General features: G+C 39.6%; 1 protein-coding gene across 3 annotated transcripts in view; it reads right to left on the reverse strand.

Moving 5' to 3' along the window:
- Positions 1–14,192, reverse strand: part of ST6GALNAC3 (ST6 N-acetylgalactosaminide alpha-2,6-sialyltransferase 3) — a 523,593-nt gene that overhangs the window by 96,213 nt on the left and 413,188 nt on the right. Inside the window, exon 4 of one of the 3 annotated variants that reach the window (XM_038541639.1) lies at positions 1,345–2,086. The exons of the other annotated variants lie outside the window; for them this stretch is intronic. Within the exon in view, the coding sequence (XP_038397567.1) occupies positions 2,005–2,086 (82 nt within the window). The 3' untranslated portion in view covers positions 1,345–2,004. Of the gene's footprint in view, positions 1–1,344; positions 2,087–14,192 lie in introns of those variants that run through there. 3 annotated transcript variants of the gene reach the window in all.

Consider the following 14,192-nt stretch of genomic DNA (forward strand, 5'->3'; position numbering starts at 1 on the left):
GAATTATTCGGCAAAGATGTACACGATCAAAAAATGCACGTAAAACATAACAGAATGCCTGCCTAGGCAGAGGGGAGACAAGGGAAGCGGAATGAATAGGATACATTAATTAATTGATTGATTTAAAAATCAGATCAGGCTTTCACAGACCAATGATAAAAATGTGCCATGACCTGATTATGCCAACTCTCTGTTGTCAAGTCCAAGGAGAAGACTCAGCATGGCCTGCAATAGGCGCCGTGGACCTCTGCAGAGACATATCGACCGTCTTCACGCCGAGGGAGGAATGGAAAGGTGATCTGGGTGGGGAACAGGAGGAGAGGGGAGAGATCAAGATGCCAGGAGAGGAAGGTGCATGTGGAGAAAAGGGAGGAACTGTGGGTACATACGTGTGGCTCGGGTGTCCCACAGGAGCCCTCTGAGGTCAGCCACAGGGTACAAATGATGTGCTGAGGGCATCGCCTGAGCTGGTGAGTGATACAGATGAAGAGACTGGGGAAGGCGAGTCTGGCAGCATCCGGCGTCTGTCCTCAGGACACAGGACACCGGTGAGGCACCTAGGAACTGGAGCCGTGTAGGGATGAAGGCCTGAGTGAATGGTTTGCGGGAAAGAAGGGGACATGAAGAACGGACGCCTGCACTGCGAGCAGATGACGAAATGTCCCAGGGATGGACTTGTTTGGTCCTTTGTGCAGGACACTTTTGAGAGTTCACTTCAGCCTTAGCTGTGGTTCCTGGAAACAGTTAAGTGGGTCACTTGCTGAGCTTTCCTTAGTGGTAGATTAATTAGCCAGCTGTAACTCCCGGATCTCTATTTTTAAATAACGACTTGCATAAATCTCCAAAGACAAGAACTCGCCACTGGTATACAGCATATTCCAGCAGCTGCAAGTTATTATGCCCAGTGGAAATTAAATATCTTTTAGGGAAATCATGCAAGATCTCGTGACAAATATGAAATTAACCCCTGCCACCTCTCTGCCCAACTCATTTCTTCGCTCGTCTGCCATCCTAATAAGCAGAGTCTCTGGGGTCTTGAAATGACAGCACAGTTGGCAATATTCTAAAAAGGCATTATTCATCCATGAGCATGAGTGAAACATAGAGCCTTTGTCCCTGATTGAGCTAGAAGCTCTGGAAATCAAACATCAATAAATACACACGATAGGCCCCTCCTAAAAGGCGATTAGCCTATGGCCAGGCCAAGACGCTTATAATTCCAGGGATGTACATAAACAAATAAGCAAACAAGCCATTTGATTTATAGTTTTATTTTTTTTAAGATTTTATTTATTTATTAATGAGAGACACAGAGAGAGAGGCAGAGACACAGGCAGAGGGAGAAGCAGGCTCCCTGCGGGGAGCCCGAAGTGGGACTCGATCCCAGGACCCCAGGATCACAACCTGAGCCAAAGGCAGATGCTCAACCACTGAGTGACCCGGGTGCCCCTTATTTATCATTTTAGGTGTCTGATTTCTTCTGCTTAATATCCTCAAATTCCCTCTTCTCTTTCGCTTTGACTGAATGTATTCTCATTCTGGTTCTTTATTACTTCTTTCTGTCTTTATGAGCTCCAGATTTCAGATAACATGTGATTTTTGATTTTCCCTTTTCATTGCCTATTTTTTACATTAGGTTTGGGTTCTTGCAGTTTGTAGGAGATATGAGATACAATGCCCTCAGTCAGAGTGAAAACAGGAAAACAAGCAAGATTATCAAGAGCTGGCTATGAGGAACTCTGATAAAGCTGCACACAGTTAGGAAGGGTCCTGAGGTCTGGCGCAAGCTTTGGGTGCTCGAACACCATTTGCAAATGTGTATTTAATAAAATGGCAGTCAATACACTGGCCGTGATCACCAAGTGAAGGATTTGACTTGTTTGGCCACTTTCAAGGAAGGGCAGAAACCACACACGGCTTTACACCTGTTCCCTGGGTGGGTGGAAATGAACTCTTAACTTTCCCAATCCCTGATTTCCCACTTGAGCACCAAGAATCTAAGAGCTAGGAGAGAAAAAGAAGTAATGCCTCTAGAGAGACGGTATAATTTTGGGTCAGATGCAAAGCAGAGGAAACCAGGAGTGACCTGAAAGGAGAAAGGGAGGTGATGGTTAGGACAGCACTCCTGCATGGAGAAGCCCAGCACCCAGGCCCATCTCTGTGCAGAGCTGCTGCTCCTTCTTCAGTTCCCATCTCGATCCCCAGGCCTCCCCTTAAGTCTCCACAGGCTCCGGGACATCTCTAACTCTCCCGGGCAGGGCTGCAAACCCTTAGGCTGCCAGGCAGCACCATTCTCCTCTCTCATCTGAGTCCAGAAATGGCTGCAGCCTGGGCCTCGACCTTGACCCCGTGACCTCCCATGTCAAGAAGTTAACACGGTTTCTGCCTCTAGCTAATGGTCTCCAACATCACCAAATGGGAGTCTAGCTTATCTATTACGTGAACTTCAGTCTTTGGCATAAAGGTCATTATTGTGTTATGCACCTGGAATCACATTTTAATGAGGCACATCACATTCTCTTACAGTCAATGAGGGGGAAAAGAAGCACACAAAATGGAAATTACGCCTACAATGACCTTGCTGGATTTCTACATCTGGCTAGCAGAGCCTGTTTCTATACATCAAGAAACTGACGTGGCGGCTTTGTCATACGATCGGGCGGCCCAGTCTCATGTTAGCAAACATGCTTTTATGGAGCATATGGCATAAGCCTATTAGTGGTGTGCACAGTTGATGAATTCCCAGTGCAGTGTACCCATGATGTTGACTGATTCACTGCCACCCTGCCCTAGGCTGCTTCCAAACATGTCAGTAAAATAAAATGTCATCCATATTTGCATTCTGAAGTTATTCCATATTTACACATGCTAATAAAAACAAAAGCTTGCTTTTTAAGGAAGGGGCAAGATCCATAATCAATATTCCGAGAGGCTCCAGTGTTTGACATGTGCTGCATGCATTGCATTCACCGGAGTAGCGACTTGGAAAACACAGGTAGGCTGGCTCTGCGATTTCTCACCTCTTCCTTGCCAGGCCAGCAGTAGCCGAGAGCAGACAGGTACCCCAGAGATCCAAGGGTACCTGTAGATCACTCACTTCCTCAACCTAAACAGCTTGCCCTAGGTTGTTGTTCAGTGACTGCACAAATATTTCATGAACCACTGAATGCATTAGCTCTGCCAATCGCCACGACCGGATGGTGCCCTGAAACTTCTCTGGCCTTTCATTAATAATCAGCTCCCTCTCCAAGTGCCTCAGCCCTGCTGTCTTTACTGGAATATAGTATTTGGGGTCATTCCCTGGGACATGGAGTTCTGGCTCTGGAAAACACTGGTATTGTGATTTTCATGAGCAAATCACTTAACCCCTCTGAGTCTCGAGTCCCTTAAAATGGGTGAATTACTGCCTTTGTCTTTAGGGATTCCTTAAGTTACAAAAGATGGACCAATTCAAACTATTTTTTTTAAGTTTTTTTTTTTTAATTTTTATTTATTTATGATAGTCACAGAGAGAGAGAGAGGCAGAGACATAGGCAGAGGGAGAAGCAGGCTCCATGCACCGGGAAGCCCGACATGGGATTCGATCCCGGGTCCCCAGGATCGCGCCCTGGGCCAAAGGCAGGCGCTAAACCGCTGCACCACCCAGGGATCCCCAAACTATTTTAAGAGAACACAAAGATTAAGTTGATTAGCTCATATGGCCAGGAGAGCTATTGAGCTTCAAATGCTAGAGTCAAGACTCAAAACCACCAGAACTCCCTTCCTCCTCCATCTCACAGCTCAGCCCTGCTCTGCTTGGGCTTCATTCCCTCCTACAGCAGCCCCACCTTCTTCACTTGACTTTAACCCTAATTTCACATTCTTGTACAATCATGAACTCAGAGGCAAAGCTGATTTATCTCCAAGTTCAAATCAAATCCTTCTTTCATACCCCAGAGGAGGCCTCCCATTGGCCATCCTGGTTCCCACGTTTACCTCAGGACAAGCAACGTGTGACTGATGGGCATGGGGTTGTGCCCATTTTGTACTGAGGGTCAAAGCTAATGGCTAGAGGGGATTACCAGAAGAGGATTCGAACCTTGCTGAGCAAATGAGGCAAAAATTAAAGCTATGGCCCTGCTAAGTTAACCCACCAAGTTGTCGTGAGGATCCTGGCAAACAGCAAGTGCTGCAGAACCACAGGTGACTATCCTAAGTCCGTGGCTTTGTAAGCTGCCAAATGTCACATGAGTCCTAGCAAAATCGCCACCACTTCTATTTATTATTTCTCCATCCAAGAGTGGAAACTGCCTCAGTCAGTATTAAAGACAATTACAACGATCATAGTTGACATTTCAGAAGCAATTGCCACATGTTTGCGACTGCTTTTCTGAGCACCTTATCTGTGTGACGTCTGTAATAGGTACTATTATTGTTCCCAGTTTTTACATAAACAAATCAACGCGCAGAGAGGTAACGCAACTTCCCCAAGTCACTGAGCTAGCAGGGGGGTGAGTGTTTGGATCTAGGGGAGTCTGGGCTGGAGTTCACACGCCCAACCACCAGACCTCAGTAACTCCTGTGCTAGAAGGATGAGGTGGAGGTTGAAAGGCAATTAATATTTTGCATGATACTGTGTGTTTTTTCCCTGATGTGCTGCAAACACTACAAGATTGGTGATTGGATCTGTCTTATTCACAGTTGCAGGAGTATGCCACTCTTAAGGCCAAATGACTGGTATGAGAAAAGGGGAGATAATTAGAATTGGGCCAGACTTTTATTTGAGTGTCTGAATATCATTTAAATAATAGTGCTTTTGAAAATGAATATGCACATCCATTTTTCTAAAATTCAGAAAAGATGCATAATATTCAGGTGCCTAATAACTTGGCTGCTAGTTAATCATGCTTGACACTTATATAGCACTTCACCTTTTAAAATCACTTTAGAATATGTTAGTTCATTAATCCCTACAAGATCCGCGTGAGACAGGGAAGGTCTCTGTGCCTGCCCTAGATCTCCCTGCCCTCTGGTATCTAAATAATTGGTGGACCAGGAAAGGAAGAAAAGAATTGGATAAACCAAGCTAGGAAATGCATGCGGCCCAGGATGATGGAAACCAGTAGGTAGTGAATGTGAAAGGAACATCCTCTGACTCTGGAGACGTTTGCCCTTGACACATCAACTTGCGACATACAAAAATCCATATGAAGATAATTACTCACTTCCAAATGGTTAAAATGTAAGAAAATATCAATCAATCTGCCATCTTCAACTTCATATGCCTATACACCAATCATTTGACCTTGTCTGTGGTCATTTCCTTTGACTAAGACGTGTTTCTAATTGTAAATTCTCATCCTCTTTTTATACTTCTATTCCAAGTTCTGCTGCCCATTCTAATTTCTGCTTTTCTCAAAAAGGATCTGCCCAATGTTAACATCTAGTATGACATGGGCCATATTCAGCCTACATTCCTTCATATTCTCTTGTCATTGGCTAACAGTTGGCTCTAGGTTTGGGTGTGACGCTGAGCTAATTCCATCAGTCCTCTGAACATTTCACTCATATCCTGGGATTCCATCTGCTTCTGCTCAGGCATGGACGCTGATCAGCACTGACAGTTCATAAAAGTACAGAGAGAAAGGTACTTGAACAAGGTAATAGGGCTAAAACACCTCCCTGGGATGCTTTGGATTCATCAAAAAACACTTTTAAAATTAATGAGAAATCATCCCAATTAATACAATGGCATAAAAACCAGACCTTCCCAATTCAGGTCACCGTACAGGTCATATTTCTATTATAGAGAATCATCTTATTTCTGGCCTCAGCTCATCCTCCTTTCTCAAGGTACCGAGGATTAAAGGGAAGGCAGTATAGGGTTTTAATTTGAGCTCACATTCTAGGATCAGGAATACCTGGGTTCAAATTGATGGAACTAATTACTAACTATGTGACCTCCGACAAGTTGCTTAATCTATTAGTTTCCACAGGATAATACCGGAACCTGCTTTATCGAATTGTTATAGGATTAAATATAGTAATCACTCACAGACTTAGCACAGTCTCAGGGATATAGTGAATACTCAGAAATAAATATTATTAGCTGTCTCCAAGTTTCTTTGATATCCTCACACTCAATTTTGAGGTATGATATTGAAGCTTCTTTAAAAGGGTAAATCCAAGAATTCTAGGTGTTTATTATGTATGAAAGAGGAATATGTTCTGGTCTATGTTAACACATAATGATCTTTATCCACCCAGGCTAGAAAGAAAAACGTTCCAAATCACCCCGAAGGTCAGACACTGTCCAACAGTTAGCAGACTAATATGCAATGTTGACCCTGGACAAAGTCAGGGGATAGATGATCTGTTTATGATGAACCTGTTTTTATGCATGTACCCTCTTCCCTCTTCTTGAGATGTTACTCTCACCTTATTTTATTTGGGGGCAATTGAGGGCCTACCAAATGCTTTGGAAGTCCCAGCAAATAAAGACCACTTTATCTACTCGTGAATGGTCCTCTGGCAGCCCAAGACTCCCAAGGTTACTGACAGTAGCTTTTGCCCATTTCCTATAACCACATCATTAACCTGGAAGATTTTTCAGCTCCTTTCCCTGTCTTCAAACAGCTACAAAGATAATCCATGATAAAGGGACTTGGCAGTGTCTCTGATTACCCATTAGCATGGGACGTGGCAAGGATGTGGGGGGTTGGGGAGTGTGTTATCAAGTTCATGGGTTAATTTGCATTGGTACGGGGAAATCTGAGCAGACCTTTTTAGAATCAATCCACTGGGGGAATATATAGAAGGAAGCATTCAAACCACGGTGCTCAAGCAGAATGAACACTTATTTCACAGACACAATTACAACTGCCAGGGGAGAAAATTTTTCCAAAACTATTTAATCTCTGAAATGGGCAATAAGCTTGTCAGCCTCTTGGGCATTTCAACCTTGGTGCAATGGTTCATAGCAAATCTTTCCATGACCAAACCCCATCAGATTCATCAAGTGTCTCCATTCTCTCACAATAAAAGTCATTTAGGGCTCTGAGGATGAGGCAAGCTTTGTGTGTGCAATATATGCTCCACTCTGTCACCAATGCAAAACCTGGGGATGTGTTGGAGAAAGGAGCCTTGAAAAATGAGGATATTCATCTTGCAAGTGTTTGAGGTGCTATTTCTAAGCTAATCTCCCCAACAAATCAAGGAGTCCAATTCAATTCAAGTCCAATTCAAGCTTGTCTTCCAGAATGTCTAGTAAATCCTCAAAAACATGAACTATGTACTTGCTTTGTGCTTCACTTTCTACTCATCCTCCTCTCAGCCCCATGAGTTCATTAGAGCTATGGAAAGTATTAAGATTCAGACGAGAATTAGCAGCCAGAGAACTTACTAGAACTAACCATTGCCCCCCCATCATGTCTATTAATGACTGCAACATCATAAACAATAAAGTTTAATTAGGAACTAAAGTGTCTATAGCAATTAAATATGAAGGAAGTATTCAAAAACACAGCAGGAAGGATCATATTTTTAAAGCATTTAAATTGCAAATGATGTTATTGACAGAACTTTTAAAAGAAATTTTGTGTTTGGGGGAAAAATATCTAAACTGAAGTGTTGACTCCATGACATTTACAGGCAAATAAATATTTAGGATGGATCAATTTGTAACTATGAGCAGACGCTTCAGGAAATATAGAGACCTAATGGGAGCTGTCCTTAATTTCCACCTCACTTAGACAATGAAAAAAAAAACAAAAAACCCAACAACTTAAAGGATTCAGAGTAATGACATGACTCATTAGTGTTAAGGCCACTTCAAATTAAGGGATTTATTTTCAGTTACTGAGAGAAGAAAATTGTTAATGAGCTTCATGCATGAATATCTGGAAACGGCTATAGCTTGCTCTTTAGGTACGAAACTACCTGAAGTTGTATCCGCAGGTATTTAAGTTTCTAAGACCAGAGCCTAAGTAATTTTGCCTTACTGCTTGATAAACAGTGCTGGGAATGGAAGCTGTGTGCCCACTAATCCACCAAGAAAAGTGGGGAATATTGTGACTCACAGGGACAGGGTAAATGCTGGGAAAACAAAAACAAAAACAAAAACAAAAACAAAATGGAAGCCCTACCATTATGGAAAGACATGGAAAGGAAGGGCTAAGTTGAGCCTTCGCTGTTCTAAGTTTATGTTGTTCCAAATACAGTGGTGGCAACCTCACAATTCAACATAAAGATGAAGAAAGTTTAGGCCTCTCTTGCTGAATACTCTGAAAAACTGTATAGCTACTGAATCTATAATTGTTTTTGGCATTTACTCTTGAGCTTGGAACAAAACTTGAAAGTCTTCTTCCATATTTAACTCCATCACATATTAGGTCCATTCCAGAGAGGTGTCCATTTGAAGCCTCTGGTAATAAAAGTTTGGTGTTTGAAGGAACTGTGCTGAATAATTTAATTTTGTTCCTTGCAAACAAGTTATATAAATAGTAGCCTCATGGAAAATGAAATACTCAGGTGCAAAGTCAAAGGAGAAGTCCAGAATATGAAGACTAAACGGGATTGGAACTTTGTGGTACTGTCTCCTATACCAGTTATGAAAAAGACATTGGATTAAGGGTCTCTCGACGGAGTTGGAACACTGCCAAAATAACTGGGCATTTGTTCATTGGCTCCTGGGATGACCTATATCTGTAATTCATTTCTAAGTTAGGGAAGAAAGCAGAGGCTGATATTTTTGAAATGCCTTTCTGACGGCCAGGAATCATGGCAATTTTATTTTCTAGTACAATTATGTTTCTTCCTACTCTGTTTGAATTGCAAAGGAACAGAGCATGGCATTCCCAGTTGAAGTTTTTAAGTTGACAGTCTGATAGTCTGATCTATTTTTATTTACTTTTAAATTTAAATTCAAAGCCAGTGTTCATAGGTGCCTTCACAAGAAGCTGCAGGCCTATGGGAAATACTCCCTGGCTCCTCTGTTTATCTAAAGTTTGGCCTCCTCATTATGATCAATTAATATTTCAGAAGGTTCATTTTTTTCTGAGACTGGAATAGATGTCACTTTCCAGAAAGCCATTTTCATTGCTATTCATTTTCTTTTCAGTGTCTTGTTTATGACTAAAAAATGCACTGATGATTTCATAATGAGAGTATATTATGTAGAAATGGAAATATAATCTTTGAAAAGTGAGACTTTTTATGTGCTAGGTAACATTTCTCTTCAATTTTCCTTTTCATGTGATTTTTTTTTCTTTTCTAAAGGGAAATAAGTGTTAGGAGAGAACTGACATATATATCAGGAATTTAGAAAGTATATTTCTTGAACTACTATAAAAATCTAAAGGGACCAGGTGATTAAAGTCCTTCATTTTAAGAGGATTCTCTTTGAGAAATCCCAGAAGCTGGAAAAAAATTGTCTTTATTATTGCTTAAGTTTTGTTTAAGGGCATAGAACATATCAGGTTCTGTAAAGAAACATAATATTTGCCTCTAAATATTATATACAATTTTTTGTTTGTTGTTAAAAGCAATACAGTTCATAATGTGAAAAATGCCAATAAAGCCATTGAGTATGAACATCATGACATCATTTACTCATTTACTTCATAATTTATTTAAGAAGTCAATGATGAGTACCACTACATGTCATTATGGCAAGCATGAACATGAATAACATGTCTTTCTTTACCTTTAAGAAATTTATAATATATTAACAGAGATAGAAATAATCAGAGAATTATATATAGGTCAGAAGGTTCAAAATATTATGGGATTTCTAGTTCAAGATGGCCTACTGAAGATGCATGTAAACCTGTCTTCCCTCTCAAATTACTACTGATATGAACTTATAACAAACTATTATAAAAGCCATGATAAGACAGGAAACCAGACATCCTAACAGAAGAGCAGTTGGGAAGGAATTTTGGAAGACATAAACAAGAATAGATTGACAGGCATTTCTGTTCCATGTAGCTTAAAGTAGTTTTTGGTAGACCAAGTCATCTGCTGAGAAAAATTATTTTTAAAAAGCAAAATAAACACAAAAATCCTCTGTTTAAAGATATACACAGTTGCCAAAATAATGAAATCTGAAGAGGCTAAAAGCATGAAAAGGGGAGACTCTTAGAAAGGTATAATAATGATCTTCAGCTGCGCTTTCCCTGGAAGCTTGTGCTGACTCTTGCATGGGTAGACCAGGAAAATGGGTTTTAACTGGGCAGAGGGCCATTGTTGAGGATAGAGAAACCAATAGATATTTTGGAACTTAGATGAGATGGAGTTATGAAATTGGATACTTGAGCTTCAAGAGAGAACTGATCCTCTCTCCCTCAAAATATGTGCCAAATACTGAAGGTGCACAAAATATGAGGCTTAAGAAGTAAGCTACAAACTCTGAGAAGTAAACTGGAAAATTCTGCAGTCTCCTGGTACTGAGATGACAAAGACCTGCTAGGGTAAATGGACACAGTGAATACAGCAAGCTCTTAATTGAAAGCAATGGAAGACTCTGGACTAGAGACAGGGAAAACCAGATACAGAATGAACTTTATTTTATTTTGATTTAATTTTTAAAAGATTTTATTTGTTTATTTATTCACGAGAGACACACAGAGAGAGGTAGAGACATAAGCAGATGGAGAAGCAGGCTCCCTGTGGGGAGCTTGGTGTGGAACTTGATCCCAGGAACCTGGGATCACGCCATAAGCTGAAGGCAGATGCTCAACCACTGAGCCACCCAGGTGCCCCTGAACTTTAGTTTAATTTAATAAAAAACTTTAATCTAGCCTAAAACTGGCTCCTTCCTAAATGATTTAAGATAGCCTTTCACTCTATCTACCTTGGAGAGGAAAAGATAATCATTTTCTAGTGCAAGATCACAATATCTGGAGTTTCTTCCATATTTATATGTTCAGTGTTCTTGACTTATTAAAATCATGTTAAGGGATGAGTCATGTGTCTGAAAACCAAGAGGAAAAAAATAGGCAACACAAACAGCTTTATAGGTGATAAGACAGTTTAAAGAACTATTAAAAACCTGATTAATATGAATAAGGAAAGAAAAATGAAAGATGAAATGTTGGAGTTTTTATCATGTAATTAGAATCTGAGCCAGTCTTGTTTATATTTTACATACATATAAACATTTCATTATTATATATGAACAATGCTCTCTCTGTATATATATATATATATATATAATGAATCATATATATATATATATATATATATATATATGATTCATTATAGGGATTTGTCCTTACACAACTGTGACAGCTGGTTAAAAATTCACTGTATGGTGGATGTCTTTGTATTTTATACTGGAGCTTCATGTCTAAACCGTTAAGCATTTGGGGAAAAAAAGATATAAAGTTCAGGACAGTGAGAATAAATTGGTATCCAAAAGAATGAGTGGGAAAACATTAAGATGGACTAAAACGCATGCCAGTTTTTCACTGCCTCTAATTTATATGGCAATTGTCATGCACAAGAAGTTCTTACCCTTCATCACATGGTTGAAAATACATCTGGCTGAGGATTCAGAGAAGCTGAAATAGGAAAGGAAGCTGAAGACCTAGCTGCTGCCCAACATTAATGAAATGAGCCAACAGATCAGTGACAATGTGTGTGAGATGCAATAGCATCTGATGTTACTTCATGACCTTCGAGGTATAAATCAATATGACTATTGCTTTAATTCTTCCAAAACTCACATGTAATGTTTTTTTGTTGTACTACTTGAACTTAAAACACATACGGAAGAGTACTCTTGAAATGTAGTTTATTATTTTTTTTTATTTTTATTTTTTTAATTTTTATTTACTTATGATAGAGAGAGAGAGAGAGAGAGAGAGAGAGGCAGAGACACAGGCAGAGGGAGAAGCAGGCTCCATGCACCGGAAGCCCGACGTGGGATTCGATCCCGGGTCTCCAGGATCGTGCCCTGGGCCAAAGGCAGGTGCCAAACCGCTGCACCACCCAGGGATTCCCCTTGAAATGTAGTTTAGCTCAGCTTAATTGATATAATGCAAAGTCCTAAAAAATCCATACAAAGAATTAGATGGGAATTCCAGAAATAAAAAGTATTCTATCTTAAGGTAAAATTAATGCATATAACACAAAACCTGGACAGGGTTGTGCACAAAATTAGTAAACTTGAAGACAATTGAAAAGATCCCAATGGAACACAGAGAGACAAAAGAATGAGTAGGGGGCAAGAATAGAACAAAAGAGAAATAGTATAACATATATATGTAATGGATACATCAGAAAGAGAGGAAAGAACTAGAAAGAGACAATATAAAAAAAAAAAAAAGAAAGAGACAATATTTGAAGAGATGGTGGCAAAAAAATAACCCTCCAAACTGAAGAAAAACATTAATTCACAAGTTCAGAATACTCAGCAAATTATAAGCAGAATTAACATTTAAAAAAATCATTAAGGCACATGATAGAAAAATGCATTTTACAAGAGATAAATATAATAAATCTTAAAAGCAACCAGAGAGGGAAAAAAGGACACAATCTTCAAGGAACATCAATTAGGAAATTGGTGACTTCTCCATAGAAATGATGTAAGCCAGAAGACAATGAAATAATACCTTAAAAATGCTGAAAATGACTGTCAACTTAGCACTCTATACCTGTGAAAATGTACCTCAAAAATAAAGGGGAGATAAAAACATTTTCAGAAAAACAAAAATTAAGACAATTGTCAATAAGATTGCACTAGAAGGAATATCAAAGGAAGCTCCTTATGCAAAAGGAATATGATCATAGAGGAAAATACAGAAATGGAGAAAGAAAAATTAGTAGCAATGCAAAAATAAATATAACTGAATTTAGATGGTACAAAGCTCTATTGTTATTATTGAAAAGGTAAAAAAATCATCATTTGTATTAGGCTGTAATAAGTCAGAGAGAAATACTTTGATCTTTTAATCATTAAGCATTTGCTTAAAAATTTAAAAATGATAATAGAAAAAATTGAATGGCAAAAATCTAAGAGAAGGCCAAAAACCAAAGGGCATAAAAAAGCAAAACCAAATGAGCCAAATAGTAAACTCATAATAAAATGATGGATATAAGCCAAATGTACAATGAACTACATTAACTATAAATGGACAAAATAGTCCAAGTAAAAGATTAATATTTGCAGACTCTGTGGGGCACCTCGGTGGCTTAGTTGCCTGCCTTTGGCTCAGGTCATGATCCCAGGGTTCTGAGATCAAACCCCAAGTTGGGGTCCCTGCTCAGTGGAGAGCCTGCTTCTCCCTCTGTCTTTGCAGCTCCTTTTGCTTGTACTCTCTTTCTCTGTGTCAAATAAGTAAATATGATCTTTAAAAAAAAGTTATATGTGGCAAGTTATATGTGGCATACAACAGTAATGAGGTGCCATGTACCATGTAAATATTAACCAAGGAAAACTGGTGTATCTATACTAATATTAGACAAAATAACCTTAAGGAAAAAGGATTACTAGAGATAATCAAGGTCATATCATAATAAGTTGCTAGATTCCTATGAAGACATAAATCTGAATGCATCCAATATGAAAAAAATAGATTTCTGCTGTAAGCCATACACATAAAAATCAGTGACTTTTTTCCCAGAGGAAACCCAACTAGCTACAAATGAGAAGTAGTAATGAAGGCTGGAAGTAGTAGACTATGTGTCATTGGTCAGGTAATTTTTTTAAAAAGAGTATTTATTTATTTATTCATGAGAGACACACAGAGAGAGAGGTAGAGACACAGGCAGAGGGAGAAGCAGGCTCCCTGTGGGGACGCTGATGCAGAACTCGATCCCAGGACCCCGGGATCACGACCTGAGCCAAAGGCAGATGCTAAAACACTGAGCCACAGAGGTGCCCCTGGTTAGGTACTTTTATCAGTGTGTGTGTGTGTGTGTGTGTGTGTGTGTGAGTGTGTGTCTATTATGCCAATCTTCTGCTCTTGGAGCAGCCAATTTCAATATCTCCTTTTAGGATTAAGCAATAAGTACAGCTTTATAAAGTGGGAATTCTGAGAAGTACCTCTAGTAGCTTACAGTCTTTTGTGCCAAGATGAGGAGCTATGAACTCTCTTTAATGAGAAGCCCATCTAGTTCTGGGTCTCTCTTCTCTTGTCCAGTCCCTGGAACTAAGGTTCCTGTTATGAGAGCCTGTATTTGCTGGTAGGTCAATAGGAATTCTCATTTGT

This window comes from Canis lupus, chromosome 6 (assembly GCF_011100685.1).
Source record: "Canis lupus familiaris isolate Mischka breed German Shepherd chromosome 6, alternate assembly UU_Cfam_GSD_1.0, whole genome shotgun sequence".
NCBI lineage: Eukaryota > Metazoa > Chordata > Mammalia > Carnivora > Canidae > Canis > Canis lupus.